The sequence below is a fragment of the Rana temporaria genome, chromosome 5, assembly GCF_905171775.1.
Source record: "Rana temporaria chromosome 5, aRanTem1.1, whole genome shotgun sequence".
In the NCBI taxonomy this organism is placed as follows: Eukaryota; Metazoa; Chordata; class Amphibia; order Anura; family Ranidae; genus Rana; species Rana temporaria.
Genome location: NC_053493.1, coordinates 10213823 through 10236069, shown reverse-complemented (window position 1 = coordinate 10236069; position 22247 = coordinate 10213823). Strand labels below are relative to the sequence as shown.

The following is a 22247-nucleotide window of genomic DNA, read 5'->3' as shown; positions in this document are numbered from 1 at the left end:
CGTGGTGTTGCTGCTCCCAAGTTCTGCATGGTGGACTTGGGCTAATCCAATGTGATGTGGATGTGGGGTGTGTGCTAGGGACCACAGTGGTGTGCATGCATGCATTCTCCTTGTGCCATGATGAATGTGTGTGTTTAACGTGCAAAGATACGTTCCACGAGGCAACTCCTGACTGCTCTTCCCTCAGCAGATGGGGTACCCTCGGTTTGGGGGGGACTGTGTGGTTGGGGGGTCAGGTCATCACGTAGGTCAATCTCCAGGCCCTTTCTCATGGCGTAGTTGTGCAAAATGCAACATGCACCGATGATCTGGCACACAAAGTTTGGGGAATACAACAGGGCCCCCCCGGACGTATCCAGGCATCGGAAACGGGACTTCAGGAGGCCAAATGTGCATTCCACCACTGCACGGGTACGTGTGTGTGCATCATTGTAGTTTTGCTCTCCTGTGGTTTGGGGATTCCGGAATGGAGTCATGAGATGGGGTCCAAGTGCATATGCCGCGTCACCTGGAAGGGAAAAGACAGGAGGATGTTAGTCGTGCATGTGCCCCTCGTGATGTCTGCATCATGGTTGTCCAGGTTGTCCCCGCAATCCTCAGACGCATGTCCCACCACATCATCAAACCCACCCAGGAGCATCTGCGGAATAAGGCAATGGTGGATTTCTATCAAATTGCAGGATTCCCACGCACCGTGGGGGCCATTGATTGCACAAATGTGGCACTACGGCCCCCCCCCCCCCCCCGTGACACAGAGCACATATACCGCAATCGGAAGCATTGGCATTCCATCAACGTACAGGTGATAGCCGATGCCCATTGCCTCATATGGCACGTCCGTGCCAAACACCCGGGTCCAGCCACGACAGCTACATATACCGTCAAAGCCACATCTCCACAGAATTTGAACAAAACGTGTACGGGGACAGCTGGATGGTTGGTGAGTGACATGGGTGTCTGGCATGACTGTCCCACCCCATGATGCAGACATCACGAGGGGCACATGCACGACTAACATCCTCCTGTCTTTTCCCTTCCAGGTAACGCGGCACATGCACTTGGACCCCATCTCATGACTCCATTCCGGAATCCCCAAACCACAGGAGAGCAAAACTACAATGATGCACACACACGTACCCGTGCAGTGGTGGAACGCACATTTGGCCTCCTGAAGTCCCGTTTCCGATGCCTGGATACGTCCGGGGGGGCCCTGTTGTATTCCCCAAACTTTGTGTGCCAGATCATCGGTGCATGTTGCATTCTGCACAACTACGCCATGAGAAAAGGGCCTGGAGATTGACCTACGTGATGACCTGACCCCCCAACCACACAGTCTCCCCCAAACCGAGGGTACCCCGTCTGCTGAGGGAAGAGCAGTCAGGAGTTGGCACGTGGAACGTATTTTTGCACGTTAAACACACACATTCATCATGGCACAAGGAGAATGCATGCATGCACACCACTGTGGTCCCTAGCACACACCCCACATCCACATCACAATGGATTAGCCCAAGTCCACCATGCAGAACTTGGGAGCAGCCACACCACGGCAAGGCTCCAATTATGTTGCTGTACTTTCAGATCACATTCACACGGCCGAGGGTGACACCCCTTTGCCGGCAGGAGTGTCACCCCCCCACATTCACACACCAGTGACACTGTAGTTTACACTCCTCACCGTGTGTAGGAACTACAACTTAAAAAATAAAGCTCATACTCTGAGCAGGATACAAAAAATAATAAAGCTCATACTCTGAGCAGAATATAAAAAATACATGAGCACTCATCTGCTCTGACATGGGCCAAGGCTGGTGCCACGGCTCCGGCTCCTCAGTTGGGAGCGCAAGATGCGCCCAGCGTAAAAATGTGCCTATGATACGCCGGCAGAGGAAAGTTACGTTGGTCGGGAGAAGCCTAATTTCAGGCGTATCTATTTTTGTGGCTACGGCGCATAGTTACAACGGCGCACATTTTGACTTACGCGGCGTATTTCGAGATACATCGGCATAAGTCCTACCTGAATCTAGAGATGGAGTACTCTGCAGTGTTTAGAGGGTTATCCAGGGGTGTAATCAGGGTAGTGGTATCTGGGGGGGTGTGTGATCAGAGTGGGGGGTATATGGGGGCATAGTTAGGGAATCTGGGGAGGTGTCAGGGCACAGACCTTTTACGGTCACATTCCCCAGTTGGTTCTGGGTAGAATCGAACCTGGGACCTCTCCATTTACAAGTCCAGCTCTTTGCCTCTGAGCCACTGCTCAGTGCTATTCTGTGTGCTGTCCGATGGTGCCTGGTTCTGAACCTGTACTTCTGTGGACCAATCAGTGGCCAGTGCGGCCTATTTAAGCCAGCCCCTTCCTCTTTGCTAATTGCTGGTTCGTTGTCAGCTTTACCCTGTGAGAGAACCTTGAAACCTGAATACCCTGACCTGTTTGACCCGGATTGGACCTTGACTATTCTCTGCCGTCTCCTACACTTGACCCCTGCCTTCTTATCGGATTTGCTGTTGTCTCCTGCCCCTTGACCTTGGCTTGCTCTCACGGACTTCCTCTGATCTCTCCAACTCCTGACCCACGGCCTGTGACCCGGATTTGCCTTGTTTCCTGTTGGTCCCTTCTGGACTTACCTGCCTGTTCCTGCCTGATCAACGACTGTCTCCAGTCCTCTGCACCTGCCCTGCTTTCGTCAGCTGCACCAGGTCTGCCTACCAGTTCCAGGCACCGGTGCCTCCTTGTGCTGTCCCTCCTCTGTTCTAACTCCAGGGAGTGGTCTGCACAGGGTCGCAAAGGTGAGCCGCCCTCAGCATCTCGGCCTCAGTGAGTACTTACCTTAATGGTCCTGACAGTACGAACCAGCCATTATGTCTGAGGCCGACAGGGCATGCTCACCCCTTGAAAACCTGTGTCAACAGGTGTCTGTTTTGACGGTTGCCGTTCAAAAATTGCAAGAAGGTAAACCCTTACATAATGGACTAACTAATAATATGGAGTCCGCAGACTTGTACAAGATGCTCACCTCCCTGGCTCTGCAAGTCTCCAGCCTGAACCATACTATTCAGGAACTACAACAAGAAGTCCAAAAATTTAAAGGGACAACACGCCCAGCCCCGGAACCAGCATGTTATGAACCTTTTGTTGTCATGCCAGAAAAATTTGGTGGTAGCCGTGCATCCTTCCTGTGCTTTAAAACCGACTGTGAGCTATTGTTCACCCTTAAACCTAGGACCTATGCCACGGACTATATTAAGGTTAGAGCCTCCGTCAACTTGCTAACAGGGCAGGTCAAATCGTGGGCTCACCTGCTGCTGCAGGAAAAAAGTCCAGTCTTGGACAGCTGGGAGACGTTCATGTCTGCTCTGGACTCATATATCCCTGCTTCCAAGAGGACCAGCACTCCCAGGTCTGCTCTTAGTTCACGGGGCCTACGGGTACCCAAGGATAGGAAGCCCCAGTACGGTTATGACCTCCAGCCAGCCCAGTGTGTGCCAAATTATGAGACTCCGTATGTGCCCAGCCTGGAAGTTTCCCCATCACAAGGTCTTGACATTTCTGTGGATGCACACACGCCTACCTTGGAGGAGGAAGAACCCATGCAGATCGGGGCCATCCGGTCCAGCCTATCTGAGGTAGAAAGAGAGCGGAGGAGAGGCTATGGACTTTGCTTTAATTGTGGTGCTAGCGGGCACCTTATATCGCTCTGCCCAACTCGCCCACCTCGGCCAAAGCTTCTTCAGCTGGGTACTATTGGGAGTTTTTTCTATGCCTCAGAACCTGTACCTACCTTTCCAGTGTCTTCAGTTTCTGTGTCCCCAGTTCCAGTGTCTTCGGTCCCTGTGTCCCCAGTTCCAGTTTCTTCGGTTCCTGTGTCCCCTGTTCCAGTGTCTTCGGTTCCTGTGTCCCCTGTTCCAGTGTCTTCGGTTCCTGTGTCCCCAGTTCCAGTGTCTTCGGTTCCTGTGTCCCCAGTTCCAGTGTCTTCGGTTCCTGTGTCCCCAATTCCAGTGTCTTCGGTTCCTGTGTTCCCAGTTCCAGTGTCTTCAGTTCCTGTGTCCCCAGTTGAAATTCCAGATCATATCTCCCCAAGTAAAGTTCTCCCTCCAGACTGCACATATGCCTCAAATGGTACCATGGTTTGTAAACGGGATCTGGACATATTTGAACGAGCTTTACAAGCGAGGAGGGCACCCCCTACCAGAACTTCAGGATCAACTAAGCCCAAAAAGAAAAAGTAAAGATCTACATGCTCTCTGTTCTATCCGAGCTTCCATCAGGAGCATCCGGAACTAATGGACAGTTTGGGCGTCCGGAGTCCGCCCCTAGGGGGGGGGGCACTGTCAGGGCACAGACCTTTTACGGTCACATTCCCCAGTTGGTTCTGGGTAGAATCGAACCTGGGACCTCTCCATTTACAAGTCCAGCTCTTTGCCTCTGAGCCACTGCTCAGTGCTATTCTGTGTGCTGTCCGATGGAGCCTGGTTCTGAACCTGTACTTCTGTGGACCAATCAGTGGCCAGTGCGGCCTATTTAAGCCAGCCCCTTCCTCTTTGCTAATTGCTGGTTCGTTGTCAGCTTTACCCTGTGAGAGAACCTTGAAACCTGAATACCCTGACCTGTTTGACCCGGATTGGACCTTGACTATTCTCTGCCGTCTCCTACACTTGACCCCTGCCTGCTTATCGGATTTGCTGTTGTCTCCTGCCCCTTGACCTTGGCTTGCTCTCACGGACTTCCTCTGATCTCTCCAACTCCTGACCCACGGCCTGTGACCCGGATTTGCCTTGTTTCCTGTTGGTCCCTTCTGGACTTACCTGCCTGTTCCTGCCTGATCAACGACTGTCTCCAGCACCTGCCCTGTTTTCGTCAGCTGCACCAAGTCTGCCTACCAGTTCCCGGCACCGGTGCCTCCTTGTGCCGTCCCTCCTCTGCTCTAACTCCAGGGAGTGGTCTGCACAGGGTCGCAAAGGTGAGCCGCCCTCAGCATCTCGGCCTTGGTGAGTACTTACCTTAATGGTCCTGACAGGAGGTGGGAGTATCTGTTGGGTGTGACCTGGGAGTTGGCCTCAGCTGCCTGTGGCCAGTGAGGGAAAGCATGGAATGCATAACCCCACCCCAGATTACACACTGCTGTTTAGTGGAAGTTCTATATTCAGTGGTATGTGACGGCTTTCACATTGCACCCCATCACATTACAGGCACACTGTGGAGGAGGTACCAGCTCGATTTTAGACAGGGAGTATCAAGAAGACGGTGCGGATGGGTTGGGGGGGCTTTAAAATGGATCTTTGCCTATGTAGTCAAAAATACTTATCACCGGCCCTGAGTGCTCCTCTCCCTCCTTCTCTCCATGTGTATGTCACACACCGCATGAGCTTTGGTCTGAAATGCCCGGCGGTGCTGTAACAAAGTCCCGCCTCCTAGACCAGCTCCTGTGATAGACGGAACACTGATGCAATGCCGTGAAATTGAATCAGTGTGATGTGTACCATAGGAGCCATGAGTCAGTCTTTGTTACAGTGGCTGCTCGGGCGAATCAAATCCAAACTCTGTGACAGCAGGATATTGCTCTTCTGTGTGATCCTGGGGCACTGGTAGGCTGAAATTGGTGAGCACTTATAAGGCTGCAATTGTTGGTTACTGGTAGGCTGCATTTGGTGGGCACTGGTAGGCTGCATTTGATGGGCACTGGTAAGCTACAATTGGTGGGCACTGGTAGGCTGCATTTGGTGGGCACTGGTAGGCTGCATTTGGTGGGCACTGGTAGGCTGCATTTGGTGGGCACTGGTAGGCTACAGTTGGTGAGCAATGGTAGGTAGCAATTGGTGGGCACTGGTAGGCTGCATTTGGTGGGCACTAATAAGGCTGCATTTGGTGGGCACTGGTAGGCTGCATTTGGTGGGCACTAATCAGGCTGCATTTGGTGGGCACTGGTAGGCTGCATTTGGTGGGCACTAATCAGGCTGCATTTGGTGGGCACTAATCAGGCTGCATTTGGTGGGCACTGGTAGGCTGCATTTGGTGGGCACTGGTAGGCTGCATTTGGTGGGCACTAATAGGCTGCATTTGGTGGGCACTGGTAGGCTGCATTTGGTGGGCACTGGTAGGCTGCATTTGGTGGGCACTGGTAGGCTGCATTTGGTGGGCACTGGTAGGCTACAATTGGTGAGCAATGGTAGGCTGCAATTGGTGGGCACTGATAAGGCTGCATTTGATGGGCACTGATAAGGCTGAATTTGATGGGCACTGATAAGGCTGCATTTGATGGGCACTGGTGAGGCTGCATTGATCTCTTGTACTATGTCTGCAGTCTCTGACCATCTCCTGTACTATGTCTGCAGTCTCTGACCATCTCCTGTAGTATGTCTGGGGGCTCTTTCTAAACAGACTCTCTAACAGAGGCCCTCTCTGTGTCCATTAGAAACAGGGAACAGGGAAATGCCTTGTTTACGCACGACAGGATTTTTGAAGCAACATACTGGGGGCGATCAAGGGGTTAATTGTGTTCCCTAGTGTGTGTTTCTAACTGTGGGGGGAGGGGACTGACCTAGAGGAAATGAAAGATCCTGGGGGCAAATCCTCAAAAAACCTGCCTAACTTAACTTTTAGCAGTTAAGTTACACGGCCTTAAAATTTCTACCTAAGTGCCCGATCCACAAAGCACTTACCTAGAAATTTCAGGCCGTGTAACTTAAGTGCCTCCGTCGCAAGGCGGTCCTCCTCTCCGGGGGGCGATTACAATTGAAATGAGGCGCGCTCCCGCGCCGGCCGTACTGCGCATGCGTGTGACGTCATTTTCCCCGACGTGCATAGCAAAAAATTGCGTTAAGTCGGGCTTTGTGGATTGCGACGGGACAATAAAGTTGCGTCGGGTAAAAAAAAAGTTACGCGCCGGGAAAAAAAATTCAAAATTAAAAAAAAATCGCGGCGATCGAAAAATTCTGTTTTTACAAGGTGTTACTAGTTTACACTTTGTAAAAGCAGAACTAATTTTACGTATGCAAAACGTAACTTACGCAGAAAACACAAAGCTAAAAAGCTTTGTGGATCTGCCTAAGTACTCGAAATGCCCCCAGCGGCGGATGCGGTACTGCATCCTAAGATCTGACAGTGTAAGTGTCTTACAGATGTCAGATCCTCTGCCTATCTTAGGAAAAATCCTTTTGAGGATCAGATCCAAAGATAGGCACAGAGATACGCAGGCTGAACAGCAGTTCCGCCTGCGTATCTTCTTTGAGGATTTGGCCCGTGGTTCCTAGCTATTAGGAACTCACAATCTGTCTCTCCTCACAGAACAGGGATTTGTGTGTCTATACACACACACATCCCTGGATCTGCCTCTCGTGCCTGTGATCGTTCGAGCATTGGCACCCCCCGGCGATGCAGCGCGTGCGCGCGCCTGCTATCTCGCTTAAAGGGACAGACATACACCTACGGCGGTTTGCGGGATCTTGCCGGCGCGGGCTGGTCGGCAAGTGGTTAAACAAATTAATTCCATATTTACTGTAGTTTCCTTATAATTTGTTGAAATGTCATTGCTATTGTGATTTAGAGATTCATATACCTCCGAATCACGAACATTTTGGCCGAATTTTGATTCGTAACAAAGCCTATACAATTCAGTGGCGGTGCGTCCATAGTGGGAGCAGGAGCACCGCCCCCTCTCTCCTCTGCACCCATCAATCAACAATACATAGCTTCATGCATTACATTAAGCTATGTAATGTTGCCGCTGCCGCCCACTTTTCAGGTGTCCGGCCCCCTGTTGCTTCCCTAACACTGCCCCGCCTCTCAGCAAATTAGGTGCACCGGGTCTGGTTACCGGTCACCTGATTGGCTGAAGCAACATCGAGGAGAAGCGTGGAGAGTACAGCGCTGACTTGAGAAAGGTAAGTGCTGGGCTGGGGGTAAACTGGCTGCATTTGGGGGCACAAACTGGTGGCAATTGGGGGCACAAACTGGCAGCAATTGGGGGCACAAACAGGTGGAAATTGGGGGGCACAAACTGGCAGCAATTGGGGGCACAAACAGGTGAAAATTGGGGGCACAAACTGGTGGAAATTGGGGGCACAAATTGGCGGCAATCGGGGGCACAAACTGGCGGCAATCGGGGGCCCAAACTGGCGGCAATCGGGGGCCCAAACTGGCGGCAATCGGGGGCCCAAACTGGCGGCAATTGGGGGAACAAACTGGCGGCAATTGGGGGAACAAACTGGCGGCAATTGGGGGCACAAACTGGCGGAAATTGGGGGTACAAACTGGCGGAAAATGGGGGCACAAACTGGCAGCAATTGGGGGCACAAACTGGTAGAAATTGGGGGCACAAACTGGCATAAAATTGGGGCCACAAACTTGCAGCAATTGGGGGCACAAACTGGCGGCAATTGGGGGCACAAACTGGCTGCATTTGTGAGGAAACTGTCTGCATTTGGGGACAAACTAGCTGCATTTAATGGGCACAGTGCAAGGGGTCCAAAGCTGGGTGGGGGGGGGGGTGACTGTGTAACATGCAAGGGGTCCAAAGTGGGGGGGGGGGGTGACAGTGTAACATGCAAGGGGTTCAAAGCTGGGGGGGTGACTGTGCAACATGCAGGGGGTCCAAAGCTGGGGGGGTTTATGTAATGTAAAGGAATCCAGAGGTGCAGGGTGCTGTGTAATGTAAAGGGGTGCAGGGTGCTGTGTAATGTAAAGGGGTCAAGAGGTGCAGGGTGCTGTGTAATGTAAAGGGGTCCAGAGGTGCAGGGTGCTGTGTAATGTAATAGGGTCCAGAGGTGCAAGGTGCAGGGTGCTGTGTAATGTAAAGGGGTGCAGGGTGCCGTGTAATGTAAAGGGGTCCAGTTGTGAAATAGTGACAATGAGATGTTGGGGAGTGCAGAGGTATGCAGGGGGCACAGTGGGGTGTGTTTACATTTTAAAGTGGGGGGGGGGTGCCAGATATAGAATCCGCCCTGGGTGCCAAATGCTCTAGGTATGTCCCTGTTTGGAGGTACCCCCAACAGGACCGCAGGAGGCTCCTCGTGATAGTCTCTCGTTCCTCCCTTATCCTCCACCCACACACAGTGTCCCCCTGTGCCTTCTCCTATCACGGCTGCTCTGAGAGACACTGTCCTGTGTCTGGAGGATCCCAGTGCTCTGCTGTGTGCCCTGTGTTTTGGTTTGTGCCCTGCTGTTTGCCCTACTGCGTTCCCTGTGTCCTGTGATGTGCCCTGCTGTGTACCCCCCAGATGTGTGCCACATGCCCTGTGATGTGTCCTTTGCCCTGCTATGTGCCCAATGCCCCGCTGTGTACCACCTGATGTGACCTACTCTGTTCCCTGTGATGTGCTGTGTACTCCCTGATGTGCCACATGCCCTGTGATGTGCCCTGCTGTGTACCGCCTAATGTGCCCTGTTACCCATGATGTTCCCTACTGTGTGCCCTGTGATGTGACCTACTGTGTGCCCCATGCCCTGTGATGTGCTCTGTGCCCTGCTGTGTACTCCCTGATGTGCTGTGTGCCCTACTATGTGTCACATGCCCTGTGATGTGCTGCATGCCCTGCTGTGTACCCCTTGATGTTCCGTGTGCCCCCTGTGATGCACCATGTGCTCAATAATGTGTGCCCTGCTGTGTACAGCATAATAAACCCTACTATGTGCCCTGTGCCCTGCTGTGTACCACCTGATGTGCCCTGCTGTGTGTCCTGTGATGTGCCCCATGCCCTTCGATGTTCTCAGTGCCCTGCTGTGTACCCCATGATGTGCCTTTTGCCCCATGATGTGCTTTCCTGTGTGCCTTGTGATGTACCTTACTGTGTGCCCCATACCCTGTGTTGTTCCCTGCTGAGCACCCTGTGATGTGCCTGTGCCCCATGATTTAGGTAGGTAGGGCTTTGTGTCGGTGTGGGTGGGGGACATAGGGGGCCCCATGATCTTCTATTGCCCGGGGGCCCCATGAGTTGTCAGTCCACCCCTGATATCAGATGTATCTCAAACTGAGGCCATTGACATGAGCCCAAAGACCCTTGACATGCATTAGGTACCAGTGTTAATTTTGGCAGCAAATTTTGATTTAGTTTTAGTCTTATGCCGCGTACACACGACCGTTTTTCGGGTTGTAAAAAATGACGTTTTTTTTAATGTCATTAAAAACGATCGTGTGTGGGCTCCAGAGCATTTTTCACGATGTAAAAATTGTCCATTAAAAATTTAGAACATGCTCTAATTTTTCATGACGTTTTTAACATTGTAACGGACCTATGAACTATTCTGCCTGGACATCTATAATCTTCATGCAGGGAGGACTACAAGGAACTGCATGGCTTGTCACAATTGGATGTACCACATTGTATTCTGAGCTCAAAGGGTTAATTGGACAATGGTCTCTTTCACTGCTGAATGCTCATGTTCCCTTTGCATAGCTAATGAGAACTCTCTTTTGTGTAGGTAACAGCCCCCTGTGAGGTGTATGCTAATGGGGATTAGGTGTAAGTGATAATTGTTTTAAAGGTTAATTGAATTCTATTGTCTGATCGAGCCAAGTTTAGGAGCCAAAACGTCTAGCGGCTGATTGGCTCAAGGGAGTGTCATTGTTTCAAAGTGTGTGTATTGAAGTCCCCCCTGGGTGGGGGGGGGGAGTGTCATTTGTTTCTGTACAGTTTGTAACCAGATATAAGGAGGAAAAATGTGGCATTAAAAGTCAGTCCTGCTTGACTCTGCAAACGTAGCCCGTCTCGTTTCTTGGAAGGGCGTTCGATGGGATATACCGGCGGTACCTGCATATCGCAGCTTGCCAGGGAAAAGGACGTCCCCAACGGCTGAGACCCTCACACTACCTGGGTAGCCGTTACATTGGTTGGCAGCGGTGGGATGGTCCTTTCATCCAAAGAGCAAGTGCTGAATGGAGTCGCAGTACGCCAGGCTGAAAAGATCCACACTAAAAGATCTATTGGAGAGTCGTGGTAGGAGCGCCAGCAACAGACCACGGAGGGAGCTGATAGCTGAACTGCTGGGGCTGGACGAAATGGATGGATCCATGGAAGGAACTGAGCCCCTTGCACCTGTCAGCAAAGAAGATGTAATTACTGGGATTGTACAGCGGAGATTATCCTTGTATCCAGAAACGTCCGTGGAACTAATAAACCAGCTGTTCCGGGAAGCAAGGGAGGAGATACAAACGAAGAGGGGACAAGAACTGGAACTGGTAAGAGCGGGACAGCCCATTACACCTGCAGTTCCTACCCCCCCACCTGCTGCTACAGGAAAGAAAATACCGTTCACTGCATTTAAAGCTTTTGTAGAAAGTGAGGAGGAAATAGATGCATATTTGGCGGATTTTGAGAGGCAGTGCTCACTACACCAGGTACCACCAGACCAATGGGTCACTATTTTGTCGGGGAAATTGTCGGGCAAAGCCAATGAAGCCTTTCGGGCTCTCGCTCCAGAGGATATTTTACAATACCAGCAAGTTAAAAAGGCGCTGCTAACCCGATACGCCGTAACTCCAGAAGCCTACCGCCGGCGCTTCCGGGAGTCCAAGAAGATGGCTGTGGACTCCCACATGGAATGGGCCAACCAGTTACAAAGGGTGGCATCCCTTTGGGTCCAAGGGTGCAAGGCCAACACCGGGGAGGAAGTATTGCAGCTGTTCCTAATGGAACATTTCTTCCAAGACCTGGCCGCAGACATACAAGACTGGGTACGAGATCGCCGTCCCGCTAACTTAAACGAGGCGGCTCGGCTAGCAGATGAGTACGCGGAGACAAGGAAAGTAAGCCAGGGTACTATGTGGCTGGCTCAGAAGGTAGAACCGCGTACTCCAACCGTCACCCCACGCCCAGAGTTTCGGGCTCCAGTCCCACCATGTCCTCAGGGGCCTAGCAACTACCCCCGGGATTCGCCTAGGGTGACGTGCCATCACTGCAGCGACACGGGACATATTGCTCGTTATTGCCCTTTGAGAGCTACAAATAACAATTGGAGACGCACAACACCCAACACAGAGGTCACTCCATCACGTCCCTCTGCGGCCCACTGCCTGGAGACCGAGGGGGGCCCTGAGGAATGTCTGGGAATTTGGTATGAGGCAGACCCAATACAAGCGGCCTCTCCGGATAACCGTCAGCATCACCGTCAGGAGGTACGAGTGAATGGACAAGTAGCACAAGGCCTAAGAGATTCCGGGACTACTATCACTCTGATTCAAAAACATCTGGTAAAGCCAGAGAACGTGTCCACTCGCACAGTTGCCGTCCGGGTCGCAGGGGGTGCTGTATTTCGCGTACCCACCACACGGGTGCACTTAGACTGGGGAGCCGGGTCAGGAAAGACCACAGTTGGTATCATGGACAACCTACCTGCCGAGGTGGTGCTGGGCAATGACATTGGCCCTCTGACTTCGGCTTATTTACCTACACCTGCTGCTGCTTGTGCCGTGACCACCCGCGTTGCTGGAATCAACCCGCTTGCTGCTGAGAACCGGGTAAGACTACCTTCCCCGACATGTACTGTAGATCCGGCACAATATCACAGTCTAAAATGGGAATGTGACAAGTTGGCCAGTGAGAAATCAGAGATGCAACGACACTACGTCATGTATTATGAGATGTCCCGTGGCTTGAACATTGAAATGCACAAACAGGCGGAAATTGTCAAAAGATTAAATGGGATTTGCATCCAGGTGGTGCCGTATCTGTCCCAAGAGCATCAGCAACAGGTTTTGGGAGCCATTGAGAGAGCAAAGCAAGTGACTGTTCCAGAATTGAATTCTATTATTCACCGTCACCATCAGCTACCGACCTGGTAAGCCAATGGGAAGGCCGACGAACTGTCCAGGCAAACTGAACTTTTACCCTAACAGCAGACCGGACATCCCCAAGTTGATCCGAAAAGGATCAATCCGGGTCTGCCGGAGTGTTCCACAAAAGGGGAGTAGTGTAACGGACCTATGAACTATTCTGCCTGGACATCTATAATCTTCATGCAGGGAGGACTACAAGGAACTGCATGGCTTGTCACAATTGGATGTACCACATTGTATTCTGAGCTCAAAGGGTTAATTGGACAATGGTCTCTTTCACTGCTGAATGCTAATGTTCCCTTTGCATAGCTAATGAGAACTCTCTTTTGTATAGGTAACAGCCCCCTGTGAGGTGTATGCTGATGGGGATTAGGTGTGAGTGATAATTGTTTTAAAGGTTAATTGAATTCTATTGTCTGATCGAGCCAAGTTTAGGAGCCAAAACGTCTAGCGGCTGATTGGCTCAAGGGAGTGTCATTGTTTCAAAGTGTGTGTATTGAAGTCCCCCCTGGGTGGGGGGGGGAGTGTCATTTGTTTCTGTACAGTTTGTAACCAGATATAAGGAGGAAAAATGTGGCATTAAAAGTCAGTCCTGCTTGACTCTGCAAACGTAGCCCGTCTCGTTTCTTGGAAGGGCGTTCGATGGGATATACCGGCGGTACCTGCATATCGCAGCTTGCCAGGGAAAAGGACGTCCCCAACGGCTGAGACCCTCACACTACCTGGGTAGCCGTTACAAACGTTGACGGTTTTAACGTCGTAAAAAATGGTCGTGCGTGGGCTTTAACGGCGTGAAAAAACGCACATGCTCAGAAGCAAGTTATGAGACGGGAGCGCTCAATTTGGTAAAACTAGCGTTCGTAATGGAGATAGCACATTCGTCACGCTGTAACAGAAAAGCGCGAATCATCTTTTACTAACACGGAATCAGCAAAAGCCGCCCCAGGGGTGGCGCCATCCGAATAGAACTTCCCCTTTATAGTGCTGTTGTACGTCATCGCGCTTTGCTAGAGCATTTTTCTTTTCACGATTGTGTGTAGGCAAGGTCGTTTTAACGATCGGGTTGAAAAAAACGTTGTGCTTTCTAGACCATTAAAAATTTCATTTTTTACAACCCAAAAAATGATCGTGTGTACGCATTTTAGTCTTCTGCAATTGTTTTAGTCGTATTTAGTCAACTAAATCTCCAGGGCATTTTAGTCGGCTAAAATCTAACTGGTGTAATTAAATTGTAATGCTTTAGTTAAGATTTCTCTACAATTTCCAAACTTACCATATATACTCGAGTATAAGCCGACCCGGATATAAGCCGAGGCACCTAATGTTACCACAAAAAAATGGGAAAACTTATCGACTCGGGTATAAGCCTAGTGTGTCCATGTGCATGCCTCACTGTGCCCATGCCTCACTTTGCCTCACTGTGTCCATGCCTCACTGTGCCCATGCCTCACTGTGCCTTACTGTGCCCATGCCTCGCTGTGTCCATGCCTCGCTGTGTCAATGCCTCACTGTGCCCATGCCTCACTGTGCCCATGCCTCACTTTTCCTCACTGTGCCCATGACTAGACTGACGTTTAACATGGAAGTCTATAGAAGGGGTGCCCGGCTTTGAAAAATCGGTGCTTCCCAGCCGTAGGTTCCCCAGACAACACACTTTGCACACTTGTAGAGAAGAAATTGGACTACATGTGTGCCAAGTTCCGGGTTCAGGGGACCTAGGCCCGCCTGGTACCGGGTCCCCAAAGTCACCAGAGAAAGTTGTGCCCGGCTTTGAAAAATCGGTCGTAGGTCCCTCGGACAACAAACGTTGCACACATGTAGAGGAAGAGTTGGGATACATGTGTGCCAAGGTTGGGGTCCAGGGGACCTACGGCCGGCCGGTACCGGGTCCCCAAAGTCCGGAAGATCAGGCGCAAAAAGGTGACTCGCGTATAAGCCGAGGGGAGCATTTTCAGCACAAAAAAAGTGCTGAAAAACTCGGCTTATACTCGAGTATATACGATATTATATACTGCTGGAGTTAAAAATCGAATATATTATTTATGGTGTTGGGTTATGAACATGCACTACAGACCAGTCTTAAGTTTGAAGTCAAATTTCAGTTTAGTTTTAGTCTTATGCCTCGTACACATGATCGGAATTTTCAGATGAAAAAAGTCAGACGGGATTCTTTCATCGGATATTCCGACCGTGTGTGGGGCCCCATTTTGACTTTTTTTGTGGGAAACCCCGACGGAGTTAACAAGAGTACATGCTCTCTTTTTCTCCGATGGAAAAAAATTAGATCTGAAATTCCGATCGTCTGTATGCTTTTCTGACGGAAAAAAAACCACGCATGCTCAGAAACAATTTGACGCATGCTCGGAAGCATTTTCCCGGCTCGTCGTAGTGTTTTAAATCACTGCGTTCTTGACGGTCGGAATTTAGTGTGACCGTGTGTAGGCAAGACAGCTTGAGCAGAATTCTGTGGGGGAAAAAACCCATCAGAGTTTATTCCGACAGGAATTCCGATCGTGTGTACGGGGCATTAGAAAGGGAACATGTTCCAGCAGGAAAAAAATTCTATCGGAAATTCCGTTCATCTGTATGGAACTCCGACGGAGAAAAAAAACACGCATGCTCAGAATCAAGTCGACGCATGCGCGGAAGCATTGAACTTCATTTTTCTCGGCTCGTCGTGTTGTACGTCAACCGCGTTCTTGACAGTCGGAATTTGGTGTGACAGTGCGTATGCAAGAGGGCTTGAACAGAATTCCATCAGAGTTTATCCCGACGGAAAATCCAATCGTGTGTACACGGCATTAGTCTTTTGACTGAAATGCCGTTTTAGTCGTATTCTAGTCGACTAAAATAGAATTCATTTAGTCGACTAAAATGTTTTAGTCAACGAAATTACCACTGATGGGTACCCTGACAGTTTTTTGCCCCCCCCGTGGTACTCACACTGGGTTGTTATTGTCTGGAGAATTTCCAATTCGGACCTCGGCATCCATCAGCCGCTGCATAGCGCCATCCGACCGGCCAGAGAGTATAACGATCTTCACTTTGTACTTGTGTTTCATGTCCAGCCTCCACCAGGGCGGCAGGTCGTTATTTGTGTGGGTACAGAAGCCATTAAGCCAGTTGGTATCTTTCACACTATCAATGGCCTTGTAAGCGTAACTTACAGACGTACCGCCATAATAATCAGAGCTCTGTGAGGCTTCCCCAGTTCTGGCGATATTAAAGGCTAAAGAAAGAAAAAACAGAAGACACTCAATAATTATACATTTTGGGGTCCGTTGGCTGAATGAATGTGACAAATATCTGTACAGCTCCTCAAAACGTATATTCTGTGTAATATAACTATCTCCTATGTTTGCAAGCGCCATCTAGTGGCTGTAATGTGTTTCTTTCCCCCTAAATGTCTCAAGCAGGAACAAAATGCATTATGGTCACTAGAGGGCGCTTACAAACAAAGGATAATAATTATACAGAATACGGCAAGATTAATTGGAGCAACGCAGATATTTTTCACATTCGTTCAGCACACTTTTTTACACATTTAACCCATAAGGTTTTTCCTTTGTTCTAAAGCAGTGGCGGCTGGTGCTAAATATATATAGATATATGTCTATATCTATATATTGTAAGGGGTTAGCTCGGTAGCGGGATGTGTGACCCCTTGGGTGGGTTCACCACACACTGAATTTATACAGACAGGCAGTCGAAGACAGGTGGAAAACAAAGATTTTGGTTTATTCTTCCATCTTGCTGGAAACAAGTGCAAGCATCCAAACAGCATAAACAAAATCAAACATAAAATAAACCCTGGCCACTTGGGGCGTCTATCTTCACCAGACAGGAACATATCTATGGAGTCTGGCACAGCCTAGTGCTGGGCAAACAGTGCTGGTCATACAGCAGAAAAACAATAGTCTTTTGATTTTTATCACACAGAAAAATCAATCCTCTCCTCACCTCCTCAGAAGACTTTCAGTACACTGCTTCTCCTTACTCACAAAGCCTCAGGACGCAGCAATTCAGTGGTAATCCTCTGGACTACTTATAGAGGCCTTAATTGCCTCATTCTGAACAGCTGGAGTCTTCCAACGGCCTTTAGCCTTTTCTGGCTACATTTGCAGCCGACGCCTAACAACAATTGGTGTATTGTCTAAACAAGGCAGAAATGTATGTCCCGTCTGTGACAACACCCACAGATATACCTGACTTCCTGTCACATACCCCCCCTCTTGTTTCAACCCTAGGGTTGGGACACAGGTTGCCAGGCAGGCATGCACTCGGGACAACCCATCTGCATTCCCCATTTTAGCACCGGGGCGATGCGTTACCACAAAACTAAATTCCTGGAGGGCCAGGAACCACCTATTTATTCTCCTATTGGTCGCTTTGTTCTGTGCCAAGGTAGTACCGGAGATAATCCAAAGCCCATTTCACCGCCAAGCACTCTTTTTCAATGGTGGCATAATTCTCCTCATGGGCCTTCAACTTTCGGCTGAGGTACATAACAGGGTGTTCCTCCCCCTTGATAATCTGAGACAGTACAGCTCCTAACCCCACATTTGATGCATCTGTCTGAACCACTAAGTCCCTTGAAAAATCAGGCGAATTTAAAACTGGCTGACTACATAAGGCCTGTTTTAAAGCCTGAAAAGCTGTTTCTGCTTCGGGAGCCCATTTGTTCATTACAGACTCCTTCCCTTTGGTCAAATTGATCAGGGGAACATCCTGTGAGGCAAAATGGGGAATAAATCGGCGATAGTAGCCCACGATCCCCAAAAATGCATGAACCTGTTTCTTGTCGGCTCTCCCCAGGGATAGTGCAGCCAGGCAGGGTCCTCCCAGCTCTCAGCTGTTGCAGACGCAGCACAAACAACCAGGACTCCCATAGTTTAACACAGGGGTAAAAATCCCCTCCCACACCCCCCCCCCCTAAGCAATTGATCCAGGGTTGCACCGATCGCTCGTTGAGGGGTCAGGAAGGAATTTTTTTTCCCCGGTCGCTGCAGATTGGCACAGCACGCCTGGGGTTTTTCACCTTCCTCTGGACCAATTGGGGAGAGAAGACTCAACGAGTGATGGCTCACTTGGACAGTCTTCCGCCCATTACCATATAAGACCCCCCCAATCAACATTACTTCCCTGCGACCATGGGTTACCTAAAATACTCTGCAGAAACCATCCGGGAACTAAAACCATTTGCCTCTATACTTCCAGTTGTCACCAAAAAAGCTCTAAGGAATGAGCGACTGTTGAAAATCAATCGACGATCAACAGTCAAAAACTACGTGCAGGTACCCCAGCCCAAGCGCATGATATATGCGCTTTGGTCAACACAAGATCGGCAGTAAAACATCGACAAGAAATCTATGATTTCATCCTTCAACACGATCTAGACTGCTTCTTCATCACAGAAAGCTGTCTGACAGCCGACTGCAACACCATTCTAACAGAATTGGTGCCAGCAAATTATCGCATTCAAATGCAAAACAGAGTGGGGCAAAGAGGGGGGGGCCTGGCGGTGATCCACAAGACTCACCTCTCGATCACCAAACCAGTCCTTCAAAACTCGCTTCCATTCATGGAAACCCTCACTCTGCAGCTGCAAACAAATCCCCAAGATACGGTCCATATGCTACTTTGCTATAGACCACCAGGTCCAAAAACGCACCTTCTCACGTCGTTGACGGAATTCATCTCCACATATACCCTAAACATCAAACATCTTTTGGTGCTTGGGGATTTCAACCTCTGGGCCAACTCCTCGCTGGACCCCGTCGCCGACGCCTGCATCGACCATCTAAAAGGATTAGGTCTGTAGCAACTAATACAAGGACCCACTCATGCCTCAGGCCATACGCTCGATCTCATTTTCAAACAAGATTTGGAAATTGACGTCCTGGGAAATGAGCCGCAACCATGGACCGATCACCATGCCATCAAATTCACAATCACCAAAACCGTCAGCCCAAAAAAAACGACAACTCACTGGACTAGATCTCAGAAGAAGCTCCACTCGGAACTCTTCAAAACAACACAAGGGAACAAAATAAAAACAACCCAACAAAAACAAACAGCCACAGAAACACTTGACGGCATCAACAAGGCGCTACTACAGTCAGCTGACTTAGTAGCTGAGTTAGTAGCACCAAAACGCAAAACTTTCACCCGGAAAAACAACTCCAGCTGGTTTAATGACCAGCTGACGTTGCTAAAGCAAGAGCGTAGAAGAGCAGAAGCTGCGTGGAAAAGGTGCTCTTCAGATAAAAACCACACCGTTTACAAGATAATAACAAAGAAATATCACAAAGAAATCTTCACGGCCAAAAAAAAACATTTCTCCAACATCATCGCAAATGCCCTTAACCGCCCCCGAGAACTCTTCAAGCTGGTCACTCAGACTATGAATCCTGCTTGTTTAGAGGCTCCCAATTCTGATTCACAAGAATTTTGCAACAAATTGTCGGATTATTTCATTAATAAAATTGAAAAAATCCGTGAAAGTATTCAGCAGAATGGAACCGTCACCAACTCCCCCCCAAATCACAAACCTAATACCCACATAAATCCGCCGCAATCACCAAAATTCACTCTAAAACCCATTTCCATCGATGCCACTAAAAATATCATCGGGACTCTGCGTAATAGCACAGCACCCAATGATATCATCCCCACTAAACTGCTGAAAGAAAGTGCCGATATACTGGCACCAGCTATCACGCAGCTCATAAACCAATCATTCAAGGAGGGCATGGTGCCCACCCTGCTGAAACAAGGTACAATAAAACCAATTCTAAAAAAAAATACCCTCGACCCCAAAGACCCAAACAACCGGAGGCCCATAACAGCTCTAAATGTCTTCTCCAAGGTAATGGAGAAAGTAGTTGTACAACAGCTGCAACTGCATTTAGACACCCATAAATTACTCGATCCGTTTCAATCAGGCTTCCGTCCGGGTCACGGAACAGAAACGGCGCTGCTCAAAATATGGGATGACGCTCTAGAGGCCGCAGACGAAGGAGAATCTTGTCTCCTGATACTGCTGGACCTAAGCGCGGCTTTTGACACTGTAGACCACGGACTACTACTGGCTAGGCTAGCTGAAGTAGCCGGAGTCGCTGAAGGTGTTTTACCCTCGTTCTCCTCCTTCTTGGAAAACCGATCACAAATAGTGAAACTGGGATCTTTCACTTCTGAAAAACGTACGGTGTCGTGCGGAGTCCCTCAGGGATCTCCCTGATCGCCCGTATTGTTTAATATCTATCTTCGCCCTCTCTTTGAAATCATCAGTAACCTGAAGTTACTTTGCCACTCCTATGCAGACGACACACAACTGTATTTCCGCATCTGCAACAAAAAGGATCATTCTCTTGGACTAGAGAAATGCCTTACTCTAATAGATAACTGGATGACAAACAGTTATCTTAAACTCAATGGTTCGAAAACAGAACTTCTCCTGTTTCACGCTAACCGGAAAAATCACCCCGCGTCAACATGGACTCCCCCACCCATTCTGGGTAAAACTATCACCCCTAGCAGCAAAGTCAAAAGTCTCGGAGTCATTTTCGATACCTACATGACAATGGATGCACAAATAGGGTCAGTAGTCAGCGGATCTCACCATCTGCTGCGCCTACTACGCAGACTCACGCCCTTTATCCCGAAAGAGGACATTGCAGTCGTGGTGGGAACAATCATCAATTCCAGACTCGACTACGCAAATGCCCTCTATCTAGGACTCCCCAAATACCAAATCACTTGTCTGCAAGTCGTTCAAAATACGGCCGCTCGACTAGTGACTGGGAAAAAAACATGGGAATCAATCTCACCTTCACTGAGATCCCTTCATTGGTTGCCAGTAAAAGACAGAATCACTTTCAAGGCACTCTGTCTAATACATAAGTGTATTCAAGGCAACGCCCCCCCAATATCTATGCGAAAAAATAAAAGCTTATAACCCCAATCGCATTCTGCGATCCACCAATCAAAACCTCCTCCAGATACCCAAAGCCAGATACAAGTCCAAAGGAGATCGAAGATTTGCAGTCCAAGGACCCCGCCTGTGGAATGCACTACCAACCACCATCCGACTGGAGTCGGACCACTTGGCCTTCAGGAGAAAGATTAAAACCCATCTCTTCTGAGGTCAAGGGGTTCCTTACCCATGAAATGGATACAGCGCCCAGAGGCGATTCAGTTCGCATGTGTTGCGCTTTACAAGTCTCTCTCACTCACTCTCACTCACTTGTTGGTGGGACGTGGCCAATCCTGAATAGCCTCAACTTTGTTTATTTGGGGCTTGATTAGACCTCTTCCAATGGTATACCCCAGATACTTTGCCTCTTCTAGCCCAAGGGTACATTTTTTTGGATTGGCTGTAAACCCGGCTTTCCAGATGGAATCCAACACAGCCTGAACTTTTGGCAAGTGTGATTCCCAATCCTCACTGTGGATGACAACGTCATCGAGGTATGCAGCAGCATAGGCTCGATGAGGTCGAAGGGTCTTATCCATGGTGCATTGGAATGTGGCGGGAGCATTTTGTAACCCAAAAGGCATCCTCCGATATTGGAAAGATCCGTCTGGAGTTACAAATGCTGTTTTTTCCCTGGCCTACTCTGAGAGAGGAATTTGCCAATAACCCTTGGTCAGGTCTAACGTTGTCATGTACCGGGCAGTGCCTAGGCGATCAATCAGTTCATCTATGCGGGGCATAGGATAGGTGTCAAACTTAGTGATTTGATTCAGGCGGCGAAAGTCATTACAAAAGCACCAACTTCCATCTGGTTTGGGCACTACGACAATGGGACTGGACCAATCACTATTTGACTCTTCTATCACCGCCAGCTCAAGCATTTTTTTTAGTTCCTGGCGAATTTCCTCTCGCCGGGCTTCTGGAATTCTATAAGGCTTCAACTTGACCTTATCCCCTGGTGTGGTGATAATGACATGTTCAACTCCAGAGACCCAACCTGGCAGGTCTGAAAACTTCAGAAAGACAGGAAGAGCAGTACAATTCCACTTCTTTAGTGATCCCAAGCCAATAAAACCTCTGGGTGATCCTCTTCCAGGTTTTTTCCGCTCCCAAATGTCCCCCAAGAATGTGCCCATGGGCCAGTTCCAAAACCATCTTGCGGTACGGTTTAGGCACTACCAGTTGCTCAATGGTGTCCTCTATCCTCTGTGACACTCGAAATAACAGGTCCCTTTCAATAATAAAGTAAGGGAGGGCAACCCTCTCGTCAGGGTTAACTAACTCCCCATCTATCTTTACTACATTCTCCCGGGCTCTTAGCAATGTGGGGTCCCTCAATTGCTCAGTGACAACATTTTCTCTGTGCACCTCGAGGTCATCAAACCCTATCGGCCGCTGTTCCTCTTCTGAGGTAGCAGGCTCCTCCCTAGGGACTGGTGTTTCCCCTGCTAATACTGAGAATGGAAACTCAGGAGAATCCTCACAGTTATAGATTTCTGGAGTAG

General features: G+C 49.4%; 1 protein-coding gene across 1 annotated transcript in view; it reads right to left on the bottom strand.

The window, feature by feature from the left end:
• Positions 1-22247, bottom strand: part of LOC120939805 (pentraxin fusion protein-like) — a 47648-nt gene that overhangs the window by 8977 nt on the left and 16424 nt on the right. Inside the window, exon 3 of the mRNA XM_040352176.1 lies at positions 15711-15996. Coding sequence (XP_040208110.1) covers positions 15711-15996 — 286 coding nt within the window. The remainder of the gene's footprint in view (positions 1-15710; positions 15997-22247) is intronic.